Source organism: Zea mays, chromosome 6, assembly GCF_902167145.1.
Source record: "Zea mays cultivar B73 chromosome 6, Zm-B73-REFERENCE-NAM-5.0, whole genome shotgun sequence".
NCBI lineage: Eukaryota > Viridiplantae > Streptophyta > Magnoliopsida > Poales > Poaceae > Zea > Zea mays.
Genome location: NC_050101.1, coordinates 118644943 through 118672117, shown reverse-complemented (window position 1 = coordinate 118672117; position 27175 = coordinate 118644943). Strand labels below are relative to the sequence as shown.

The following is a 27175-nucleotide window of genomic DNA, read 5'->3' as shown; positions in this document are numbered from 1 at the left end:
CCAACCACCCGGGCAAGGCTGACAACAGCCGAGTTCAGTCTCGGGCGCAACAGGAAGCTCCGCCTCGCCCGACCTTAGGCTTCGGCCTCGGGAGGAGGTCTCCGCCTCGCCCGACCCCAAGACTCGGCCTCGGGAGGAATCGCGTCCTCACCCGACCCCGCCCTCAACCTCAGGAGAAGTCTTCTCCTCGCCCGACCTTGGGCTCGGACCGACCGCGCCACAGGGGATACATCATTACCCTACCTCTAGCTAGCTCAGGCTATGAGGGAACAAGACTGGCGTCCCATCTGGCTCGCCCCGGTAACAGGTAATGATGGTTCCCCGCGTGCGTCCATGACGTCGGTGGTTCTCAGCCCCCTACGGAAGCAAGGAGACGTCAGCAGGATCCCAGCCGCACCGCCAGCTGTGCTTCTACAGGGCTCAGACACTTCTCCGACGACCACGTTATCGCGTACGCAGGGCTCAAGCACTTCTCCAACAGCCACGTTGCATGTACACAGGGCTCAGGCACTTCTCTGCCAGACACGTTAGCACATAGCTACACCCCCACTGTACATCTGGACGCTCTCCTTGCATCTATAAAAGGGAGGTCCATGGCCTTCCTGCGGAGGGGGGGGGTCACGCGGGGGATGAACAAACGAACAGACTCTCTCTCTCTCTCGCGACGCTTATAACCCCTACTACGAGCACCCCCGGTGCGAGATAATACAAGCAGCATTTCCCCTTGTGTTCTATCTTGCGCCAACCCATCTGGGCAGGGGCACGCAGCGATAAATTCACTGGTCGGCTCGGTTGAGGGTCCCCCGGGTCCAAAACGCCGACAGAAGCAGAGGCAGCTTATTACAAGCAGAAGTGTGATGAAGCAGAGGTTGAGGACCAGCTATTCTCCCAAGCTACAAATGAAGCAGAAGCCAGTTATTACAGGAGAAAGGTAGAAGAGTGTGATGCAGACAATACAGCAAGTGGAACGAGGTTGTCGTTGAGGATTACACGACAAATGACTCTGATAATGAGTTACTTATAGATTGTTATTCTGATTGATTAAGCTAGTAGTGTGTTATGTGGTACTTTATATCTAAAATATTTCAAAACCATAATGTTTCAAATTCATAATGTTTCTATTGCACTGTCATGTTTTTCATATTCACAACAACTCGCAAGAACTTCCGCAGAATAAATCCTGATTGTAGGTCCTATTCCCTCAGATAGAATGGCCTATTTTGCCCGAGCTTCCGAGACTGGACTTGAGGAAGCTGCCCCTCCTGACAGAGATTGTACGCGAAGGATGGAGCATCCGAACATTGAATTCGAGCTAAGATTCTAACGAACAGCTGGAATAAAGAACCTATCCTTTCAGGAATAAGGAATGAGAAATGGAACATAGAGTGGTTGGATGGAGTATAAAATCTGAAGGTTATATTATATATAGTAGTGGGAAGAAAAAAAGACAAGAAAACGATTGAATGTCAGGCAAAACAGTTCTATAAGTCGCGGATCAAAGCCTGAAGTGAAGTGCCTGGTTGTCTTAGTGTTATAAGTAAAACATTTCATTCTCCGGTTTATTAACAACCACATTTGCGATAATCACATATGATAAGATATTACCACATTTCAGCAACATAATACATCACATTAAACACAGAACATCACAAAGTCCACATGGTTCACATCACAATCATTATATAGTCCATATCTTCCACCTCACAGTTCACATCATAATCATTACATAGTCCATATCATCCACAACATGTAATCCATAACATAGAGAACACGACTGATCCTCCACATACCCAAACTCGCTTCCTCCTAGTCTTACCCTTACCCTTGGCCCCAAGAGTGTCGGTGCCTGGAGTGTAGAGTGTAGGATTACGGGGATGCTACACTAGCGCAAAACAAAATTTTCAACCCCATAATACCAAGAACTACTGCGGTTATAGGTCATGGAATTACCACTAGACGCGCAGAGCAGCGGAAGACGTCTCGATGTAGACGAACGCGTCGAGCAGTGCCGTGCAGTCGCCGGCGTCCTTCACGTCCTCGCACGGTTCGTCCAAGTGCTCCAGATGCAGCACCTCCGAGGTATCCACACGTACAGGGAGGAAGCGCTGCGTACCGAACTGCTAAGTTCGCGACGACGGCTTGGCGAGGGCGAGAGGCGAGCGGTGGCTGCTGGTTTGCAGGTGGCGAATTAGGTTATATCTTAACCGCGCCCCCGCCCCTCATTATATAGGCGTTATGGTGGGCTTCTAACGCCGAGGCCCATCATTAACCCTAAAGCCCAGTCTAATTTCGGATCTAATCCGAATTAGGCTTCCTTCCCCTTAAGTGTGTGACCCTATAGGTTCACGTACAAATAGACATAGCCCGAGTACTCTTACTTGGCCCAATAATTGACAACGGCCTCTAGCAAGACATGTCAACTCCTATGTGTACGTAAAGATCATATCAGACGAACCATTGCGACATTACGTACATGTTGTTCCCTTTGTCTCACGATATTTGGTCTGGCTCTAAGCTGACCTCTCTTTCTCGATACTGTGAATTGGAATCCTTTCAATGGTTAACTCTTAACCCTAGCACGACCATGCATTTCTTGATCCAATCACTCGAGGGGCCCAGAGATATCTCTCTCACAAAGAGAGGGACAAATTCCATCTTGACTGACCATGCCTCATAGCATGCTTCCTGACAAACCCAAAACTACCTTTATAACTACCCAGTTACGGGATAGCGTTTGATAGTCCCTAAGTAAGTCAATTCACATCTTGAGAACATGCGACAATCTCAGGTCTAAGGATACAGTATTCATGTTGCAAGAAGAGAACTATATTACAATATCTCACGTTGGGTCGGTCCAGCCTCATGTCATACATGCGCCTAGGGCTGGAAAATTAGCTCGAGGCTCGAGCTCGGAGCGGCTCGGCTCAGCTCGGAGCGGCTCGCGAGCCTCGAACGAGCCGAGCCGAGCCCCTTCTTCGAGCTCGTTTTTGCAGCGAGCCGAGCCGAGCTGGCTCGTTCCAGCTCGCGAGCCGGCTCGCGAGCCTTGCAAAAATGATCAATTTATGGAATAATAATGAATATTAGATAATTTTATGGATAATAGCTTATTTTTTAGTCTTTGATGATGAATATATTACAAGTTATAATTTAATTTACTCATAATATAGAATGATGATTCTACATTTCAAATTTATATAATGTTAATTCATCAAATAATGCAACGATAAGTACAAGAATATGGCTCGCGAGCCGAGCCGAGCCGGCTCGCGAGCCAAGGTCGAGCCGAGCCGAGCCTCTTTCACCAGCTCGTGGAATGGACGAGCCGAGCCGAGCCGAGCTCGTTCAGGCAACGAGCCGCACCGAGCCGAGCCGAGCCGAGCTCGGCTCGGCTCGTTTCCAGCTCTACATGCGCCCACATTATTAATTTAACATCTCCATGTTCATGACTTGTGAAATGTAGTCATCAACTAATACATGTGCTAGTCATCGACTCTGACTAGGGACATCATTTAGAATAACCATATAAGTAAAGAATCTCACAAACAATTCACATAATTGCTAATCAATACAAGGTGCCTTCCATGGATATTCAATTAAGCAATATATATATCATGGATACAAAGAAATATGCTCATCTCTATGATTATCTCTAGGGCATATTTCTAACATAGAGGTCACGTGGGCGTCGTCTACGTGGGGGTGAGCTGTGTCTGCTGAGTCGTGGGAGCGTCCTACAACTTGAATGGTCCAATGACATCGTAGCGTGCGGCCACGACGTTCTTCTCTCCCTCCTCGTCGTCGTCACCGTCATCATCGTCGTCATCATCATCCACGTCTGCAAATGTATCCCGTGTCCAACGTGAGGAGCTATGTCCAGCTGCAGAAGTAAGGTCCAACTGCGGGAGCAAGAATTTGACGTGTGGCTGCAAAGGAGGCACAAGAAGTTGCACATCCACGCTTGCTAGGGACCTGCATTCACAACGAGCCACATCACGACGAAGGCAACGTGACACCCTCTGTAATCGAAAGGTTAGTTAGACACATAGTTTAGAACGTATAAATAAATGAATTCGCTTCGCTTATAAACGTTCATACTCACTGATAGTAAAGAAAGCGTCATGGTGTCTGAAGTCGTCCACGAGATACGCTCAAGTTCACCCACATATACCATCAAAGTTTTCATATGCACAAGTTAAAACATGAGGACGCACAAAATAAAACATAAGCCATCGAATTAACAAAACTAAGTTAAGTAAACAACTTGGTACCACTCTGTCTAGGGTTGTAGCAGCCTCAATTTGCGACCCTAGCCGATCAACTATGTCGAACGAAGTGTTTTCGTCGTCTGACGACTCTTGCTCAGCATAGTCTACAGCTGTCCACTGACCCTTAAGCTTGCATCGCATCGAAGGAGCAAATACTACATTAAAATCTCATCAAACGAATTAACGGTGCATATGAATAGCGTGTTAAAGACACTTACTAGGGTGATCATGGATCAAAGGGATCTCCTTAGGGGTCCCACAGGATCCCAGACCCCACAAACGCCACGAACTGGACGAAAAATATCAACCTTGTTCCGGACCGATTGAGCATTCGACACAACAACCACTTCTATCGGAAGCTCAAGCAAAGGAGCCTCACAAGGAGATGCATTTGGCATCTGTGGAGACAACCTGACTGGAGCTTTAATTGATAACTTTCGAACGAGCACATCCAGACAAGGAGGAACAATCGTCATCACAATTTTGACATATTTCACTCAGTCATCTTCAAAGCTAATGGAGATCAACTGTCAGAATATTGTCCTAGATGCAACATGGGACAATAAACCCTCAACTGATATGTCAGGGTCGTTTAAATTGCAACTAATATCCTCACAAGATCTACCGAAAATCTGCCCAAAAGTGCCTTTCGTCGAACATCACTGTCACCTTCTTCATTCCATCAAAACTAACATCCCCATAAACATCTTCCTCCACTCTCCCTCCATGGTATAGTATTACAAGGGTGTCCATCTATTGCAAACATGGATTCATAACTCAATAACCATTAAAGATGGTACCTGACTAACACTATCAACTAATGGCTAACTAAATACTATCCCCATCTACTAACCTACTAATGCCTAAATACTTACTAAGTAGTAAATAAGTAATAGCTACTTACTAACTTATAACTATATACTAACTAATTAAATAACCGCATCAAACAGAGTTGAATATTGTGCAATAAAAAGTTGTACCTGAGGTCGTGGTGGAGATAAGCTACCAGTTGTGGTGGCGATGTCAGACGCCCTGCTATCTACAAACAAATGAACATATTACTATAAAAAAAATCGGCAGCACCTCCCCTATACGGTGAGGTTTCTAAAACTTGCAAAAAAACGTGCAACACGATGACTGACATACACATTCACAAACAAAAGAACAACATGATGCATCACGTGCACATACACATTCACAACAGCTACACATATACATATTCACCACCACACATATACAACAACTACATCAACCATACAAATTTTGACTAAAATTTGAACCAACAACCCTAAACATAATAACATTTCATTTAGTTTAAATGATCTAATGCTAAAAACACAAAATTTGCCCTAAACCATAACCACATCAAACAACTATATAATCGATTAATACTGTGTAAAAAACGGGTACACCTGAGGTCACAGTGTAGAGAAGCTACCGGTGGCGGAGGTGGTGGAATCGGACGACCTCCTATCTAAAAAAATAACAGAGTCATTTCAGTAAAAAAATTCGACACCACCTCCCATACACGATGAAAATTCTAAAACCTGCAGATAAACGAACAACATGATGACTGACATCCACACTTTCCAACACAGAAAACAACACAATGACTGACATATAAGTAGCTATCAAAATATATTCACTAACAACTAAGTACCAATCTAACTATATTCACTAAATATACTAAGCAAAACGAAATAAACTATGTAACTAAACTAACTAAGTAAATTAAGTAACTAAACTAGCATGCTAAACGAAATAAACAGAGATGAACTAAGTAACCTAGGCATGCAATATTGACCTCAAGGCGAGGAAGGCGCGACGACAACGAGGCAACACAGTGTTGGTGAGGCGGGGCTCGGCTCGAGGAGGCAGCTCCGTTGGTGAGGCGGGGCTCGGCCGCGGGGAGGAGGTCCGGTCGACTGCGAGGCTCGGCACGGAGCTCGAGGAGTTGCGGGGCACGTCAGAGCTTGGCACTATAGGTGGTGGTATGGAGCTATGTTGCCTCGTTGTCATAGTTTATAGCGTCAAGCAAAAGGTCCAAATCAGAAATTAAGTTGTTTAAAGGTCTAAACATGATTTTTTTTGAAAAAAATACTAAATTTTAAAAAATTCGGCACAAGGACACCACACAGCGCGCTCGTACCAGTAGTACACGCCGTAGTACGGCCGACCGAGCATACACATGTCCAGCACCACCGCGTGGGCCCGCTTGTCACCGCGCCCGCGCGCCTGCATCCAACGACCCCTCCACTTTATCCACTTGGATCCTGTAGCTGACGCATGGGGCCCAAGAAATCCGACCCCACAAGTCATCCACCAGCGCCGCCGGCGGCGGCTATTTCTGGACCCTTCTCGTCCCCGAAAGCCCATTAGCCCAAGCAGGCTTCTCCGACTCCCGTCCCCCATTCCGTCCGCCACCGCCTTCCCCCTCCCTCGAATCATTCGATTCGCCTCCCGTCGTCTCGTCCGCCTGATTCTACTCGGCCGTCACGGTGATCGGAGCCGGCTAGGGTTAGGGTTCCGTACTTCCGTTGATCTCCACGCCCATGGTGCAGCTGCCGAGCTCCGGTAAGCGGCACGCGGAACCGGCCGAGCAGACGATGGCTCCGGCGCGGCGCGCGGCGGCGGTCAAGCTGGAGGTGGAGGAGCTCGGGGCCAACGAGCGCGGCCCGCTCAGCAAGCGCGCCAGGCCAGCTCAGCCGATGCCCCCGACGCCTCCGCAGCCGCAGCAGGTAGATCCGGAGTCGTCGTTTTCGTTTCTCCGGAATTTGGTGTGCTCGATTGGCAGTGTGAGCTGGTTAGCGAGTTAATCTTGCCATGCTTGATGCCAGTCGGGGGGTTCTGTTAGGATTTTTGAGGGCTAGTTTAGCGTGGTATTTTTGCGAAAAGTAGAGGAGCTTAGCCGTGAAATTCAGGCGTTCCATCCAAATTTTCGAGGACTAGAGGAGGTTGCAACGAAGGACGATTCTCCTACAGCTTATTTCGTGCAGATAATTTTTTTCCGCATTTCGTTTGTATGCAACTCTTGCAATGCTGCAAATGTCCTCTGTCTAGCTGACAGGCTGACATATTATGCTCCACATTTACTTTCCCTGTTTGTGCGTTCTAAGGCTGTCTCCACCAACGTTCCCTAAATTTAATTCTCTAAAAGAATATTCTCTGTCCTCTACAACACCCTCAAAAAGTTTTTGTACTCTATATCTTTTCCATCTCCAGCATCGTCCTCTAAATTCGGTCCTCTATATCTACAGTGATAACAGAATTCATATACTACAATATTTTTTGTAATATTCATTTAAATACAACTTTAACCTAGGTAAGCAATGCAAAAATGAAGTAATTTTTTTCTTTGAAATTTGACATTTTATGAAAATCGTAATAGTACGCAATGCAAAAAAATCATTCGCGGATTGCAAAACATTTTTATATTAAAATTATCAAATATGTTTACATGGTGAGAAATTGTTTTTTTTTCATGTTGACATTTGGATCGGCTGCCTCCGGAAGGTTTCTTCTCTGGAGTATGGAGCTTTTTCTCCATGCCACCGAAACCGCATCCTAGTATCGGACGCTTTAGCGTCTCTTGCTGGAGACAACCTAAGGCTGACTCCAACAAGGAGCGCCAAATGCTCCTGTTCCCTATATTTAGAGGAGATATAAAGAGAGAATCTTTTACAGAAGACTGTAAATGACAGATATAGAGGAGGATGTTGAATATAGTTTAATGCTTTAAAGCAAGCATGTAAAAAAGAAACAATAGTTTAACCATGCTCATGAAGTCTTAATACTACCAGTCTACCATGCTCTTGAATTAGCAAGTCCTGTCACGGTACAAATCTATGATTGGAATTTTTTACTATCATCTAGACACAAAAACACAGATACCAGAAACATGCTCTGTTCTTGGCGCATTGACATAAAATAGTACTGTACTGTACATGTACTCTGTGCACCAGGTAAGGTTTTGTTTAGAGGATTTCAGTCCATTATCTAGCCAATATGCATGTGTACATGCTTTATCCGGGCAACAACACTTTCTGTACGTTCAAAATATACTTTGTTTGAGTGAACGAAAAAATGAGTAACTTTGTTAAGAAAATAATCTGGACTGGCTATTTATCCCTTGGAATTTGTATGCTTCTGTTTTGAGGTGTTAATGATATTTTCCTCCTGTAAAAGTGGAATGACTAATCAAATGTTGGTCGACAAAATATGATTATGCATGTATAATTGTAGAATTGTCAGATTTGAGATTTATTGTTTGTATATGCTAATTGACACTTTCAGGATATGTACCACAATGTACTTGATGAACCTAGCCCATTGGGTCTGCGGCTGAAAAAAAGCCCATCACTCTTGGATTTGATTCAGATGAGACTTTCTCAAGCATCCAACGCTGGGGAGTCTTCCATGGACAACAGTGGTTCTGAGCCTTCCAAGAAGAAAGACAGTAAATCCGGTGTGTCTTCAGCAGGCGAACGGCTAAAAGCTTCGAATTTTCCTGCAAATATATTGAAGATTGGTTCATGGGAGGTGAGGGATTTATTTCTGCTGCTCTTTTATGAGCTCTGGGCCTTTGATGGAACTTCAATATGCGTTAGGTGTATGTTTCCCTTTTTATGCTGCCTTTATTTTTTTAATAAGGGAAGTACTGCATTCACACTTCACACGAAAGACACAATGCCGATGAATAACGATGCTTTGTTGTGACATAGTCAATACATTAAATTAAATACTCTTGATGTCGTAAACCGTTATCACAGTTGTTCTTTCACCTGTAGCCTATGCAACTTGAAGCTAAAATTAACAATTATAATACTGATACTCCTGTAGTATGAAGAGTTAGTGCAATATCAATGCATCTTTTATGTTATCCAATCTTTTGTGCATATTTTGCTGCAACAATTGCTTATGAGCCAAACTCTCTGCATGCCAGCACTTCCAGTAGTTCATATAATAGTCCACCTGAACAAAATTTGCCCTTAAATATCTTAATTAAAGTTCACTATGTTCTCTGTGCAGTATGTCTCACGGTATGAAGGTGATTTGGTGGCGAAGTGTTACTTTGCAAAGCATAAACTTGTGTGGGAAGTTCTGGAAGGTGGCCTTAAAAGTAAGATAGAAATTCAATGGTCAGATATTGCTGCTTTGAAGGCAATTTGCCCCGAAAATGGCCAAGGAACCTTGGACGTGGTGGTACGCTTATCTGGGAGATGTTTGTTTCTTTTTTCTTCTTAGTTCACTACCTCTGTTTTGATTCTGAGGTGTCTTCCTTTTCCTGAAGTTGGCCAGGCCACCTCTTTTCTTTAAAGAGACAGATCCGCAGCCAAGGAAACACACACTGTGGCAGGCTGCCTCAGATTTCACTGGTGGGCAAGCAAGTATGCACAGGTGAATTACTTCTAATTATTGAGTGTTCATAATTAAAATAGATTTCATACGAGAAGATTGCTCCTATATATCTGGCAGTACCTCATACAATTTGTTACTATTATTTCTGTTGGAGTATAATGCGTAGCTTATCTGCTTTATGTTTAGAGGCTCTGGTAGCATTCGGAAGATATTGACAGTGTTTACCTAGGTTCTGTAGTACTATGTGCCACATGATTTTTACTTTATCGTTCCATATTTGTGGCCTCTGGACGCATTTCAAGATATTTATGATGTTTACTTGGGGTTCTGTAGTACTATGTTTCTGGCTTTTTATTTGTTATTAGAACAGAAAGAACTGTTTGCCCCTTTTGGGAGCAATTGGGTACTGAGGGACCAGTTATTTAGTTGTGGATCACTTTGACTTGAGTTGTATCATATCTGGATTCTATCTGCTTAGGAGTCACTTATAAATTCAAGAAGATAAGGAGACATTGTCACCCTTTCTAGTAAAAAAAAAACTCGTCTCTATATCCTTTATGTTCTGTCACCCATTCTTCTATTGTTACATACTACGTACAGTTATTCCCTCAGTGCACGTATGTGCATCACAGGACCTCATCTGGTCTCTTTTTGGGCCCTAAAAATTATGAATACAATCTGTTACACACTGCATAAGAGGAAGGAAAAAAAGAAGCTGGCATGCATTCAAATATAGCTTTCTGGAGCCAGGTATCTATTTAATAAAGCTATGGTGCATGGTATTATCTATAACACTGAACTTTGATTATAACACAGTAGCATCATCTAGAACTCAGAACTTTGGTTTATAACATACTGCCTTTATACTATTATTTGTTGAGCCTCTACTCCTTCGTTCAGTATTCTGATTGTTCAAAAATAAAAATTTGCAGGCGGCATTTTCTGCAGTGCCCTTCAACCTTGTTAAGCAAGAATTTTGAGAAGCTTATTCAGTGTGATCAGCGGTTATATCAATTGAGTCAACAGCCAGAGATCACATTAGACCCTACATTGTTTGAACCTAGGTGCACAATATTTGAGGATCCGGTTGAATCAAAATGCGCTGGTTTTACTAATTTGAAAGATGAACATCGGGCTTTGCCTGGCTATTCAGATTCGGTGTCACCATGTGCCGGTTCCTCCATATCTGCTAAGAAAGAAAACAATGATTCCATAAGAATGCCAGCAGAATATCCTCCTCAGACAGTAGGAATAGGTAATTTAAGCCTATGATGGCATCTTCTGCATTCATTTCTGCTCCCGCATCATGTTGGCGCACTGCTTATCAGTACCATGAAGTATGAATACCCCTGTACGTGATTTGCTTTACGGGTAGACGCATCTCTACGTTTCACTTAATAACGTGATACATCTGAATATATTTTGATTTAATCTTTCTAATACCACAGGCATTTTTACAGGAGTTGGTGCTGTAGGTGCACAAGCTGTCAGCAGAAATGTGAATGGTGCAGCACCAGAATTCAATATCCCCAACTGGTGGAGTCAATTGAAGGTGCCTGGGCTTAGACCATCCATGTCAGTGGATGATCTGGTCAACCACCTAGGCAACTGCATCTCAGAGCAGATCACTTCAGGCGATCCGGCATTGGCCAACAACGAGGTGCCAACCAAAGAAACACTCGAGGGGATTGCTCAGTACCTTCTTGGTGACACACAAGGCCCGCCGGTTACTGCTGCAGTCGAGAGATCACTGATGGCCAGGGTGGACTCCCTCTGCTGTTTGATTCAGAAAGACACAGCACCAGTTGCCAAACCAAAGCCCGAGCCAAATGACGGGGACAGCATCGGCGTGGAAGCCTCAGATGGTTCCGACGAAGAATTCACCTCCGCGCCAACAGGGAAACCTACAGATGCCACCAACCCGCCAGCCATGTCAAGAAAGGATTCGTTTGGAGAGCTGCTGACAAACCTCCCCCGCATCGCCTCGCTACCACAGTTCCTCTTCAAGATACCAGAGGGTACTGAGAACTGAACGTGGAAGTTAAGATCCCTGGAATAGGTAGTTTGCTGTAAGCCTGTAAAGATTGTATCCAAGCAATAAGAAAGCCCCTTATCACCTCCTCGGAGGCGTGTTCCCCGCTCTGTAAATTTGACACCGGTAGGTTGCTCCAGTTGTATGTTTTGCGAATCATGGGTAGTGGAAAATTGAAATGTTCATTGGTTCTTTAACTCAATCGTGCCCCATTCCAAACTGCTTAAGGGGGCGTTCGGTTCTCTCGGAACGGTGAACTGGAACAATTCCAAGCCTTATTATTGTTCTAATTTACGTAAGTTTTGATCAACGTGAAAAATTCCAGGGCCATTCCGAGAGAAACGAACGGGGCCTAAGGGTCTGTTCGCTTCTCCGGGAATGAACCCGGATTTATTCCAACTCATTAAAATTTATATAAATTAGAGAAGTAATCTGGCTAGGAACCATTTTAGGGCTCCAATCCGTGCCTAAATTTTTTGGGCGGCACCTCCGCACCTCCACCGGTACCCTGTATTTTCCAGACTGACGCGGATATAAAGGTTCTGATCTGTCATAATTGCTGGATAACCTTTTTCTTTTAATCAAATTCATAACATAACATTCATTCAGCCTATTCATTTAGCTTTAATCCGCTACTTCTAAGTCCAAACAACCAGCTTAGCGTCCCTCCCCGCGACCTTGCTGTCGATCCTCTCCTCTCTTCGGAATCATAGCGTTAACATAGCCTCTTAAGTTGGACATGTGCTGAACGTAGGTGACTTGCCGTATTCAGTTTTTCTTTTGTATAATCTTATGCGGGTCTGCGGCAACTTGTTGCGCCTGCCATGCGTCCGCTCCTTTGTATAGGTGTACATTCAGGCCGCCTGACCCGGTTCGGTCCAAGCACGAAAAGGCCCGTATTATTTGAATTTCGGGCTGGTCCGACTCGTTTGAATTTCGAGCCTCACCCTCGGTCCACGGTCCGGCCCGGAATTTCTTAAAGGTCCACGGCCCGGCCCGGAATTGCTTAAACGTGTCGGGCTCATTTTAGACGGCCCGAAATTATAAAAGCCCGAAATTCACATCAGGGCCCAAAATTCACATCAGAGCCCGAAATTCAAAACAAATTTAATCAAACAAATAAATTTGACCAAAAGCAAACTCAATATTTGTATTAAGTTACTAGAGCTATGCAATGACTATCTCGTTTACAAATCATTTTGTTAGAAAGAAAAAGAGTATAATCAGCTCTATATAAAGTTCGTAAGTTCAGTTCATTATCTAATGTTCATAACAAAAATAAAATTACATCGCATACTCTAATTCAAAGCTACAAAAAAACATCTAAATAACATTATCTCCAGCTTTGTGTTTTTTATCAAGTACATAAAAATATCGAATGAAGTGTGATTTTAATAAATATATGGGCCTTTTCGTGCCTCTATATGGACCATTTCGTGTCTGTCTTAAACGGGCCGTGCTCTTGCCCGCCCATGGACCGCGACCTCGCCCAAACCTGGCCCGATATATCAGCCCGTGCCGGTCCGACATGCCGTGCCTGGACCGTGCTTTTTTTCCATGCTTCGGACCGGCCCATCAGGCCCGGCCCAAATGTACACCTACATTCCTTTGCAACAACTGATCGCTACAGCTGCGCTAGGATACGAACGCAACCCTGAGAGGCGAGTGAAGAGGAAATCGATCCCATTTATCCAAACTACAGTACCGATTGTGCCTTTGGACGCTAACAACTGTACCACCACAACCTACTCAAAAGCAAAACCATACACGAAAGAAAGGGCTCGTGATTTCTGAGATACTTTACAACATACATATCGCTACAAATAATATCACAACAATGCCATCCTATTCCGGGTGGCACAAGGACCTACAGCCTGAACCCCCCCGAGCTACATGATGGGTATATTGTTCCATACCGTCCCTGCACAGCAGCCCCAACCTGACGCTGGAGTGAAGTCAAACTTTACATAGAAAAAAAAAGCATCACGACCTGTGAGACCTGGGCACATAGAGACATTTTTCAATGGTTGGAATCATGCAAGTTTTAGAGCAATGTGATAGGCAAAATAAGCAAGGTTAGAAGGGACTGGGAATCACATGTCCTGCCCTATACTTACCAGCCTACAGAAACAGGTTAGTCCTGGAGAGCTTTCACACGGGAGGTCAGCTCTCTGACTTGATTCTTGAGGCGTTCAGGGTTGCAGAAGAAATCAACGAATATTTGCCTCTCCCTCCCCACCTCATGGGCACGATTTTCAAAGATCTGCGTATCGTTTTGCACCTTTAATCTTTTGCAGAACACGGTAACAAAAGGGAGACAAGATAACTAGATATTTCTTGTTAAAGTTCTTTAGCTTGATGGTGACGACTGGCAATCAAGCCAAGAAGCCAGTCGTTGTATGCAGTAATGCATTGGGTCCAATGAAACTAATCTCCGAAAGCGTAGTCTAGTTTGTGGAAGTTACCATATAGATGCAAAGATAATCAAACAAGCTTTTGTTTCATCAGGCAACAGCCATGACGGACAATAGCAATATCGATGAATGAAATACCTTTATCTTCTGGGTGCGAGCCTTGGTTACTTCTTCCACAGAAACTTCGACTTGAGCGTTGGCATTTTCCATATCATCAAGTGCCCGCATCAATGGCTATAAGACGAGCAGGGATTTATCACATCATTTCATATGTGCTGGAATAAAGGAGATCCAAGAAATATCACAATCTGAGGGTTCAAAGAATGTACCCAAGGCGTCAATATTGGTTCTGCAGTAGTTGACGACGCAAATAGAAGCTGTTCCACTGTTTGAATCAGAGTACATCTGCAGGAGTGAAGAGAGTGAAATGACTGGGGTTGGCCTAGTAAATATATATTGGCCAACTAAATAGTGATTTTTGGGGACAAAACATAATATTGGATGACACTCAATAATGGTTCTAGTGAAGAACTTGTAGGGAAGACCAGATATTCAGCATACTGCGATGCTTCCATATTGAAATCTTATTTATGTTTATGAACAGTAGACAAGGCATCAGCTTCGCATTGGAAACCGGTTTGGCTGTGAGCTAGAAAAATGCCTACTGTGTGATTCGTCAGTTGGATATCTGGGATTAATTGTTTATACATGGGTATGATGGTACACAATAGAATAGGTTGGTACATATCAGAAAAAGCATTAAATGGAACCTCTGAAATTTTGATTTCATATATTGACAGGAAATAAGGTAAGGGAAAAATTATTAGACAGTGCTTTGTTAACTTACAATTCATTGATACATCTTTTCCGGTCAGCTGGAAGGGTGTTCTCCAGCTCAGACTGAAGAGAAAGCAAGTCAGATTGAAGTGCTGATATCTGCTGAACCAATGCATGTGCTGACATGTATGTTGGCACTGTTGCTTGGACATCTACAGAAAGGATAAGCCATGTTAGGAATATGAGAATAAAATACTCATACAGATAAGTAGAGTTGCCCACTTACTTGAGTGAATACATAGGAGATCTCGCACTGCATGGAGGAAAGTGTCACGATCATCAATAGCTCCTTGTTCTCGTACTTCAGATGCAGCTTGAATCAATGAATTATAATGACCCTGAGAGACACATTAACACAAAGAAATTAAGCATATACCTGAAGACAACGAAAATAACAGGTGACAGAAATAGATGCTGCTGAAAACAGAGTGTAAATGAAAAGACACCAAAGAAACAAGGACAAGAAACAAGTCAATAACAACGGAGATTGATTACCAAGCGGGTATTGACTGCTGAGAGGTAGCTTTGTAACTCAGATTCTATTACTCTAAGCAATGAGTACGCACTAGCTATATTCTTCCTTTCAAGTTGGCAAGCAATCTTCAGAAACTGGTGTCTGGCAAGCTGATTAACCAAGTGATTGATGAACTGCAAAATGTATCATATGCCAGTAAGATCAGAAGAAAAACTAACGGAACAAAACAATAACAAAATACAAGTGCAGCCTACAAAGGAGAAAAACAGTTCCCTGTTACAGTCCGACTTATGCGAGTATAAACCGAGTAAGGCAACCACCTTCTGTCGGCCACACTAGTACACTACCAAACTAAATCTACATAACAGCAAAGGAATACTGGTAGTTGCAATTTCTTTTCTGCAAATGTGCAGTAGTCTTTCTTTACTGTGGATGTGCGGCTGTCTTAGAAATCCTCCAATAGTTCAATGCTTTAAAGATGAGCCAATATAAGGAATATAATGTTTTACACAGCTTGATACCACCTAAGTATCTACAGTATTAGTAAATAGGAATAGTACCACATTGTGTACTCATGTGGGGTGTTAGTCCTATGTACTCTATAATCTATATAATCAGTTCGTAAGGTCCAATGCAATACAACAAATATTCCACCACTTCTATTCTCCTACATACAGTACAAGGGCATCGTCAAGAGTTCTCCTAAACTTAAATTTCCTGTATGCCTATATTCTCATATGGTACATCACCCCCCCCCCCCCCAAAAAAAACCAATAATTCCCCTACCTTAAATACATATAGGGTGGACAACATGTCACCCAAAATACGAGGGATAGTATGAGTTAGCAGATACCACTAAATATAGGTTGTTGGTTAGGGGATTGTTGGAGGGTGATATTCGTTTCATAAGCCTTAATTTTGACTTTAAGAGGTTCGATCTCTAGGAGATGCTACGGCATCTTATTTTCATAATATTCAAGAAGATAGGACATTATCATAAGAAAATACAAAAAGAAAGACACATAAAGACGTCGACATGACATGTATAGCGATTTGTGAAATGAACTTACCGTTTTTTGCCTGTTAATGTAGTACTCCTGGCGCATGACCTTTAAATCATAATCCCCTAAATATTTGAGTGATAAGAAGAAGCTAAGACAACAACACAACAAAAATTGTAGAACACTGAAAATGAAATGTTTCCTACGAACCTTGCAAGATATATGTGCCTTGAAGTTGAGCAAGTTCTGAACACAGGCATGGTATTGTCTGAAGGGGAGAACAAGTGAACAGATGAAGTAAGATGTACGAGTGTGCCATGAAAAAAGAACTGGTGCAATGGTGCACTTCAGTAAGAACTATTATTGCTATCTTATCTTCTAAAACCTAGAATGTTATCTTGCAGATAATGAACGTGCCTCTGAAAGATTATGAAGCTAATCCCAGTATAGACATTTCCAGATCCCAAAAGCACAAAAAATACCCCGACAATCAAACTTAAATTTGACTTGTGAGCTACTAATTTATAACCCAGGAACAAAATATATTTTATAAAGATAAGATTGTGTCTTACACACCTCAGATACCAAAGCTTGCACCTTTTGAGAAAGTGTCGAGAGCTCTCCAGCAAGCTCAGAACCTTTTCTCCTGAAGGCAAATGCCATAGATACATGAGGGCTTATAAGATAATTAGATAAATCTTTGATTCTGCTCTAGGAATTTATTTGCAGTTATGCATATAACTATATAACTTACGTATATGGTACAAAGCTGGAAAACTGATTAGTCAGGATCAATAAACATAGCATAACATATACCTAAGAGAATGGATATCCCTATGTATATGAGCCTCGTCGGATGACACTTGTGCTTTCAATATAGAGAGTATAGCCTGCTGTTTAGCATTCTCAACCTGCGCTTCAATCCATTGTCTTTCACTTGTTGCAAATCTGTCATCAAAATAAAGTGATTCAGACTAAATTCAAGAATGGTGCGAAAGTTGCAAAGCTGAAAAAAAACACATCATTAGCTGCCTAAGAGGTAAACACAACAAGCAGAATGTGGTCCCAAATTTTACATAACAAATAACTCAAAGAATCAATAACAAATGAAAGGTCACAACATAAAACTTGAATATTGGAAATGGGTAGCTGTATCAAAATGGTAATTGAAAGCACAAATAGGGTGCACACCTATTTTCAGGTGAAAATATTCCAACTTCTATGTAAGTTGTAAACCATCGGACAATGGATAGATGAATAGATCATTAAGTGGGTCATGAATCATAATGAGGCCTGAATCCTCATAATTTATTTTTAGATAATTAGGAGGTTAGTAGGTTACCCATTACAGAAGTTGGTCATCCTCATGACCCTAAAGTTTCTTGAATGCTAAGCACCCATCTTTTATGTAAGGGATCAACATGAAGAGTTACCAATTTAGAATATCTGGAACGTAATGCGAGCTTTACTTGATGATTAAATGAATCATGCAGCAAGACTGCATGAGATGATTGCAATTATGAATCTGATGAGTGGTTGCAAATAGAAAGGCTAAGACAAGGCATGAAGCCAAAACTAATTACATGGACCGAAGTCGTTGCAACTCAGCGACACGTTGGTGATGATGCGATTTTTCAGAATCTCCTGCATCATGACAACAAAATGGTTACTATGACTATGAGTTCATCTGTTATGTCATCCCAGTATCAGAATCATGCTATTTCCTCCATGAAAAATCAGTTACAAATAATTAAATGAGCCAATTTACCTCTTATCAAGCAATTAGTGATGTCATCAAGACTAACCCAGGAACATTTGGATTTCCCCTCCTCAGCAACAAGTCGAAATGGCCCCTGGTCACATAACAAATGTTAATGTTAAAGAAGTAAGCGGACAAACTGTAGAGACTAGAGAGTTGCCGTACGCTACTGAAAGGGTAAAAAGTAAAATTGTGCCTGAGATATATAGCTGTACAGAACAGTGTTTTGGACATGTAGTGAAGATGAAAAATTGTACCTAAATCTGCCAATTTACATATTACATGGTATTGAGTATTGACTTTGTCATAGATTGTAAAATTAGCCAGTCAATGTCAGTTAACTAAGAACATGTCATGGGCATCATAGGGAGCGAGAGGCAACAGCCAGGCTGGGATAAGGCTAGAGAATAAGATTGAGATGAGCTGGGATAAGGCTAGAGAATAAGATTGAGATAAGAGAATTGTGGAGAGTTGGTTAGCAGTAGATAAGTCCAAGAAAGTAGGAGTTAGTTGAGAGTTTGTAGGAGAAGTTGGTTAGCCATAGGGCTATTTATAAGCCGCATGGCAGCAGGGAATAAATCAAGCAAGATCATTATCAAACCAATCTCTCTCTCTTGCAATGACCCTCTCAAGCGTCTAGGGCTGCTACCCTAGAACCAAGCCTGAGGCAGAGGGGTATAACCTCGCCGGAGAAGACAACCCCATGGACCGAAGGTCCATGACACCTGGTATCAGCTCCAGGTTATCCTCACCACCACCAGCCGCCGCACCATCTGCTGCCGCAACGCCCTCCCACCCGCCCTCTCCAACTCTAGATGCATTCACTCGGCTCGAAGAGAAGTGGGACCAATTCGTTGTGATGTTCCACCGCTACAAGGAGAAGACAGAGAAGGAACTCCAAGCAGCGGTGCGGCTTCAGGCGGCAGCGCGAGGGTTCCTGGCACGCCGCCAGGTACAGTCCCTTCGTGGGGAGAAGCACCTTGCTGTGGCCTCCAGGGCCACCCCATGGCCGTCATCACATGAGCAGGCCGTGGTGCGCCTGCAAGCCGCAGTGCGCGGCTTCCTTGTTAGGCGGGCGGTGCGGAAGCTGCACTTGTTGATCAGCTCATCGCTGCACCAACTCGCAGCCCGCGCGCCCAACCACCAGGTCTCGTCTATACTTTTTGAACCCACTGCAGAAGTCGAGATCTGGGTATGCAGCCCCCCTGCACGGCCAAAGAGGGTCGTCTCCTTCATTCGGGCAACTGCCTTGGTGCTGGACAGACCCAACATAAGAACGGGCTGGTTCCTCCTTCACCTGTCATCCAACGTGAAGTCCGCAGTTCAGCTCTTTCCTTGGGATCCAGGAGGACAGGAGGACATAGCTGGAGTTCAAATTTATATTTTAGTTCCACAATTATTTTGTATTTTCGTCTTAAATAACAAAGGTAAGCCGAGATGTAAAAGGCTTAACCTTAAGTCGTGTCAGGTAAGTCTATGGCAGCTCGAGGACGAGCTGGTCCTCAAGGGAGGGGGAGATGTCATGGGCATCATAGGGAGCGAGAGGCAACAGCCAGGCTGGGATAAGGCTAGAGAATAAGATTGAGATGAGCTGGGATAAGGCTAGAGAATAAGATTGAGATGAGAGAATTGTGGAGAGTTGGTTAGCAGTAGATAAGTCCAAGAAAGTAGGAGTTAGTAGGAGAAGTTGGTTAGCCATAGGGCTATTTATAAGCCGCATGGCAGCAGGGAATAAATCAAGCAAGATCATTATCAAACCAATCTCTCTCTCTCTTGCAATGACCCTCTCAAGCGTCTAGGGCTGCTACCCTAGAACCAAGCCTGCGGCAGAGGGGTATAACCTCGCCGGAGAAGACAACCCCATGGACCGAAGGCTTGGTTCTAGGGTAGCAGCCCTAGACGCTTGAGAGGGTCATTGCAAGAGAGAGAGAGAGAGAGATTGGTTTGATAATGATCTTGCTTGATTTATTCCCTGCTGCCATGCGGCTTATAAATAGCCCTATGGCTAACCAACTTCTCCTACAAACTCTCAACTAACTCCTACTTTCTTGGACTTATCTACTGCTAACCAACTCTCCACAATTCTCTCATCTCAATCTTGTTCTCTAGCCTTATCCCAGCTCATCTCAATCTTATTCTCTAGCCTTATCCCAGCCTGGCTGTTGCCTCTCGCTCCCTATGATGCCCATGACAGAACAATGTGACAGATTCATGATTTACCTTCTCAAATTGCTTTGAGAACCACCTATTTAGCTCTTTCGTACAAGCCAAGTCACCAACAACATAGGAGTGGAAGTCTGAATATGCCAAATATATACTTTCCTCTGCAAATTATAAATAAAGGATTTCATTGATTACAGTATAATGTTTATACACTATAGAATAGCTAGGATTATTCATTGACCAAAAGCGAAAAGAACAATAGCTATGCCCAATTGCCGCTAGGTAAAGCACATACCATCCCCTGAATGATAATGGGCTAGTTCCTGGGTAGTAGCAGTGATTCTTCCAAGAACTGAATTCATCTGAAAGTTAGAAAATACATCAAATCAAACTTTACCAAAAAATAACCTTACAGAACATATTAATATCTTGTTTATATGAAAATCAAAATTTAGGATCAATGCTACAGAGAGACGGAGATATTGATAAAAAATGTTAGCCATAAAATTGAAGAAGGGTGGATGCAGTGGTGTTAATCATCTGGCGTTCTATATGACAAGAAGGTACCACAGAAGTTAAAAGACAAGTTTTATAGGACGACAATTAGACCTGCTACGTTGTATGGTGCAGAATGTTGGCCTACAAAAAGATAACATATTCAACAAATAAGTGTTATGCAAATACGTATGCTGCATTTGATTTATGACTATACAAGAAGGATTCGAGGCTCGAATGATGATCGACGTGATAGGCTAGGGGTAGCACAAATTGAAGAAAAGCTTCTCCAACATCAGTTTTGATGATTTGGATATTTCCAATGGAGACCTCTGGAGACACCAGCGCTAGTGGGATTCTAACACAATAGTGTTAGAGTATATTAGGCATGTTAGAGTATATTAATCAACTCCTGATATGGTTGGTTTATAATTGATTGTAATCCCGAGATAACCTTCCTTATCTCTAGGATAGGCTTCTTGCCCTCCAAGTCATGTACTCCTATATATTCTCCCTAGAGGCTCAATGCAATACATCCAACACATTATACACAATCTCTACTTCCTTCATGGTATCACGAGTCTAGGTTCAAACCCTTGGCCTTCGTGTTCCGCTGCAGCCGTCGCGCCGCCCTCGGGGAGATCGCTCTCCGTCGGGGGCAGCGCCCTCGTAGGATGCACGACCGGTCCCTCTGAACTGTCATGCCCATCGTCATCATCGCGTCAAGTAGAAATAGCAGCAGATCAAAAAACTCACCGTCGGCGCTGCTCGGATCGGCCCCCGTAGACCTGCACCGGCTGGATCCGGCACCTCCACACGCCGTCGTGGTGACGGTTGTGGCCGGGTCGAATCCCCGCCGCCGGTTGGGTCGTGCGCCACCATGGTGGCGGCTCCGACTCTCGCTGCCGGCCGGAGCCGCGCGCCAGGCTTCCGCGCTCGCACTGGAGCCGCGTGCTCACGTCGGGGACACTGCGCCCGCGTCGGGGCTGCGACCTCGCCTGGCTACACCGCGTTGTGGCCGCGCCCACGCGCTGTCAGGGTTGGCCGCCGCGCTCGCGCTGAGCCGCCAGGCCGCGCGCCCGTAGGGGACACGCCTCGGTACCTCGGTGAATTCCCCAGATCTGTTGTTGCTGCGTCTTTTTTTTGTTTTCCCGATCAGTGATCGGGTTTGCGTCTCCATCGCCCACCGCCAGTTGACCAGCGCGCCCTCGACATCGACTTCAATAACACCAGCTTCATCTTCTTCGACGGTGCAACTGGCATGGCATGCGGCGTAACCGGAACGCCTGCTTGTGTCACGCCTCTTCGTCTGCACGTCCAATTGTGCCGGCTCGTCGTCGCCACTACCGATCAGGGGGCTCCACCATCGACATCACCATCGTCGTCTCCGACTTGCACGCCGTCGGCCTGATCAACCGATCGCGGGCGAACCAGCATCCCGAGACGTTTTTCGTCCATCGCGCGATGCTTCGCCAAGCAAGAGGGCCATCGCTGCGTCGCCTCCTCGGGCAGCAGCGTCGTCGTCTGTCGTCGACCAACGTCGTTGCATCTACATCGCCATCGACTTCGTCGATGCGCGCACGGTTTGAGCAAGTTGTTCGACACATGCGAGCTGTGCCGACACACCCGTCGTTTTGCATTGCGAATCCTCCTGCATGTTGCGTCAACACCTTGCGTTGGTGTTGCTCCTGTCCGAAGCGTGCCAGCCACCGTCGTCGGTCTGTACCGCATTTGTCATCGAGTTCTTTGCCGACAAACACCGCCATCGTGCTCCACTGGCGCCATTGAGGCTCGTTTCCTATGCGCCGTGGCTCTCATCGCCGTGACTCCAGGAACCTCAATGTGTCGCCACGCCTACCTCTTCGCTTTGTCCAGCACAACCTTGTCGCCAGCATCATCGTCTCGTCCTCGACTACTTTGTCTACTCCGCTCTGGCAACCATGCGTTGTGTCGTGCTGCACCACAATCGTCGCGGAGGCCTTCTCTGCTGGTCACTTGAGATGCTGGCACATATGGTTGGGGCCCTCTACCTAGTACGTCTGGTACTAGCACCACTGACACAACGCGTTTCTAGGCTTGGCAAACCTAGAACACGCATCGTCCATGGCTGCTTGACCTTGACGTGTCGCCCCCGCCATCAACACCCTCATTTGTCTCGACGCATTGCACTTTCGTCTACTGCTACTTCTCAGCGCCACCGTCACCACGGCATCCTCTGGCGCGTTGCGGGCCTTCTCGCGTGCCGCACCTGCGCCCGCGACTTGTGCGGCCTCTCTTCTCCGATGTCCTCAATAGCTTCCTCGACCACGGCTACCCTACGCACGGCACCTCGACGATAGCTCGACGCCCTTGCACTCGGCTACCTCGACATTATCAGCACAAAGGGCTATCATCTACATGGGCTACTCCATTCGCAGCATTCGCACCGACGTTCTGACTGTGGGGGGATATCTCCATTATTCTCTAGTCTGTCTGTTCGTGTTGCTAACGCTACGACTGCAGGAGGATGTTAGAGTATATTAGGCAACTCCTGATATGGTTGGTTTAGGATTGATTGTAATCCCGGGATAACCTTCCTCTCTAGGATAGGCTTCTTTCCCTCCAAGTCATGTACTCCTATATATTCTCCCTAGAGGCTCAATGCAATACATCCAACACATTATACGCAATCTCTACTTCCTTCAAATAGCAATAAGAAGAGAGGAAGGGAAAGGCCGGAGTTGACATGGGAAGAGGCAATAAAAGGAGAATTGAAAGGATGAGATATACCTAAAGATTTATCTTTGAATAGGAGTGCATAGAAACAACTATTCATGTGCCCGAACCCCGAACCTTGACTTGTGGATTCTGTTGGGTTTTTACTCTAGCCTACCCAAACTTGTTTGGGGCTAAAAGGCTTTGTTGCTGTTGTTTATATGAATAAAAATCTACAAAGGCTAAGTATTTCATATCTCATGTTATCCGCGAACTCCAAATAAGACATGCTCATAGGTCAAAGTTGCGATGCAAAAGAAGCAGTCAGGGAATTATTTCATTTACGAGTGTACTAATACAAAATAAAGGGCCATATTTACTATGAGATAAATTGCAAAAGATATGCTGTTAGCATTAGTTAAAATCTCATCATGGAAATCACTCAATCATGTACCACAATGACACGAAACAGATCTTTTTTCTTTGTATCTGCTATTTGTATAAGATGCAAATACATTCAGATGTCAAAGTATCATATCTGAATGTAATAAAAATCTTTTCCAAACTGCAACTGGTTGAGTTATACCTCCAAGTTTCTGGAAGAAAGTATCTCATCTAGCGATATAAGCTCTCCACTAACTGCAGACATAGCAGATACACGTGATCTTCTACCTTGAATAAGAGTTGAAGCCTGGCCTGCAAGCAAATCAAATTGTGCTTGCTGCCGCACAAGCTGCTTTTGTAACTCAAAAACTTCGGCTCTATATGCTAGTTTTGCTTCACTGCAAGTACAAAAACGAGAAAATTGTCAAGAAAAGCACTTATAAGATGCTAAGAAGGAACATTTCAATCATGAGCTTTGCAGCTTGGCGTAATTAGCATTTGACTTCATCTAGGTTTAAAGATGTTCCAAGAGCAAAAGCTCAAGCAGATACCAGCAGTTTAAAATCGTTTTTACAATGTTTTCTGTCAAAAAAGAAAAAACCATACCCAGCAAATAGTTGAAGTAGCATACAAAAACCCACTTCTGATTGGTTTCATAAACACTTTGCACTAGCATCAATTTCAGAAACCAGTCACTACTAAAATTTGAACCCATTCTATAGATACGACAATGTAAATGTAGCAATACTACAATATTTGGAAGTTCCAAGCATACCGGATATCAAGAATGGTTTCTTCCGATCCAAACACAGCCTCTTGATTGTCTTTCTTGCTTGAAAAAGCTGAAATACTATCAAAAGCAGAGTCCAAATCTTCACCCTGAGAGAATGATACATGTGTGCCATAAGAGTTTTAAGCCTGACAGAAATAGACGCCTACATAAAAAATGCAGTTGCATGGGGGGTCCAGATCTTGGTTGGGATTGGATCTATTCTCTGATGAAGGCTATCCACCAAGAACTAACCAAATTTCAATCCTTCCCCAGAGAATTTAGTGTAATTGCAATTACTAAATATGCTATTTGACCAAAAACAAAAAATTGAAGCAGATTTCCAGTACTTGGGGAACCCACTTGCCGCATCAGTTAAAAGAAACACTTAAGATGTCATATCATCCTTTAAAGTGTGTAAGAATGTTAAATGGCCTTTTGAATATACCTCTAACAGTCTTCCCTCTTCCACGAGTTGTTCATACCTGACAACCACATGCACAAATTAAGTAAAAAAAACGGACTCACCTATTCAAATTAGTATGAAAATGAAAAATGTGACATCAAAACTTCGGATAATTGATCAGTAGGCCTAGCAAATGCACGACAAATCACTAACCACAGCACAAGTAAAACTGCAAATTCAGAAGCATTAAGCAAATCATACAGTAGGAAACAACATTTATTAACAAAAAACCAGAAAAATTTGACATGTTCTCCCCACGCAACAGGCATCCTTCAAATTGTTCATCCCAAATGTAATAAAATGGATGCACTTTCACAAAATGCAACTGCAAATTAGCCCCACCCAGAATCCATAACTTCACACAGAAACTCACAGCTTTATCAATATGGGGCCACAATCTCTCACTAAATCCTCAACGCAACACAGGCATTTGCCACTAATTACCAACATTTCGCGCCCATAGAGTTAGAGACACAAACACTCCCCTACAACCCTATTGCACCTAGCCTCCCCGAGAATTCGCAGTAACTCCACCATAGATTGGCCCCAGCTGCCCGAATCTCCCAACAACTAGCCTACCATTTCGTCGCATACCACAGCAATGCCGCAGCGAAATCGGCCTCAGCAGCAATCACCACCACTACCACAGCCAAAAAAGGGTGCAACAGCACGATTGGACAAGGGGATGGAAATCATTCGCTTACTGGGCCAGGTGGGACGGGGAGAGGACGTTAGAGGGGCGGAGGCAGGAGCAGATCCAGGCAAGCAGCGGTCGCGCCTCCTCATACTGGAACGGCCACTCCAGCGCATCCGCGTCCAGCGGGTCCTCCCCGTCGAACCCCAGCTCCGTCAGCGCCGCGCACAGCGCGGCCCCGCTCATCCTCGTCGTCGGCTCGGCCGCGGCAGCTGCTGTGGCGGTGTGAGGCTTTAGTGGTGGACTGGTGGGTGGGCGGCCGTGCGCGGCCGGCAGCGGTTGCTCAGCTTGCGTTGCGTGAGTTCGAAACAACGCGAGCAGGAAAAAAAAATCGGATCTGTTGCTTGTTGAATGGGGTTTCATCGGAAACTAGAGAATTCGGACCGCTCCTGGTCTGGCAATTGGTTTCAATTTTTCCACGGGCTGAAAATGAACGGCCTTATCTTTTCTACTCAGGCCCAGTTAAGAGCTGGGATTTTTTTTTGACTATTCCACTCCACAAATCCAACTATGCTCCCCACTTTGTAAGCCAAACTGGCAGTTTTACAAACTTTGTTCCGGAAAAAAAAAGTAAAACTAGTGTCTAGCTCCATATTTTTTATTTTCTCAAGAGATACTTCAAAAACTTGAGTTTGCAACCTCTTTGTAAAATTGTGAGAAAATACCCACTATGCGACAATTACACAACTTATCGATCCCTTTCTTTTCTATATTGCCCAACACATTATTTTTTTTCCAAGTACCTTGCACCACGGCCCTAACAAAAAACAAAGTGTCATCACCACTTATATCATATGACCATTTTCTATTGTACGTTTGGGACATCGTCAGAGGTGCTTGATAATGTAACATTTGTTCTCTCTCTTCAAACGCATATACAAGCGTCTTTGCATTGCTTACACTAAATGGGAACTAAAGGAGAGGGATGCATTGACCTTGTTATCTACCATCTTTTCTAGAGTTTATAATTTATTTATGTCAAGGTTGTTGATTTGATTAGTGAGCATCTAAGTAGAGAAATAATGGGGCATATATAGGCCTAGATTCACTAGGGCCACGAGGCCCACGACCTCGTGGCCCAAGAAACATCTTATACATTCTTAATTTTTTTTTGGAAAATAGAGTTAGACATTGGCCCAAAAATCTCTAGGCTCACAATCAGGCACGTCGTCCATCGAAAGCACGAACATTATGACATTTCCTGGTTTCTTTGTTTCTCTTATGTTGGAGTGCCCTCCTCGTCTCCAACTTCCCCCATTCATTATGGCACTTCCTGGTTTCTTTGTTTCTCTTATGTTCCTCCCTATCCCTTAATGTAACACCTTCATTGTTAAGCGCCTATTTAGTGAAGGGTTAAAGCTTATCAGAG

General features: G+C 44.1%; 2 protein-coding genes across 3 annotated transcripts; one reads left to right on the top strand and one right to left on the bottom strand.

Annotated features, from left to right (window-relative positions):
- Positions 1–6551: 6551 nt before the first annotated feature.
- On the top strand, positions 6552–11874 carry LOC100275560 (uncharacterized). Of its 2 annotated transcripts, none has more exons than NM_001149614.2 (6): positions 6552–7003; positions 8559–8804; positions 9294–9467; positions 9556–9662; positions 10556–10878; positions 11084–11874. In NM_001149614.2, the coding sequence occupies exons 1-6, from the start codon at positions 6818–6820 to the stop codon at positions 11653–11655; spliced, it is 1608 nt and encodes a 535-aa protein (NP_001143086.1). In that variant the 5' UTR covers positions 6552–6817; the 3' UTR covers positions 11656–11874. The 2 variants fall into 2 exon arrangements, with proteins under 2 accessions (NP_001143086.1, NP_001402928.1); NM_001415999.1 differs by having other exon boundaries at positions 11072–11874.
- Positions 11875–13321: 1447 nt separating this feature from the next.
- Positions 13322–26245, bottom strand: LOC103629863 (AUGMIN subunit 3). Its single transcript, XM_008650953.4, has 19 exons — positions 25817–26245; positions 25095–25131; positions 24653–24756; positions 24080–24275; positions 20600–20666; positions 20362–20465; positions 18151–18235; positions 17966–18026; positions 17199–17330; positions 16959–17028; positions 16593–16650; positions 16452–16507; positions 15402–15554; positions 15133–15244; positions 14917–15058; positions 14399–14474; positions 14208–14303; positions 13773–13918; positions 13322–13654 (listed from the first exon to the last, which is right to left on the bottom strand). Exons 1-18 carry the CDS (start codon positions 26167–26169, stop codon positions 13790–13792), a joined length of 2031 nt encoding a protein of 676 aa, XP_008649175.1. The 5' UTR covers positions 26170–26245; the 3' UTR covers positions 13322–13654; positions 13773–13789.
- Positions 26246–27175: the final 930 nt, after the last annotated feature.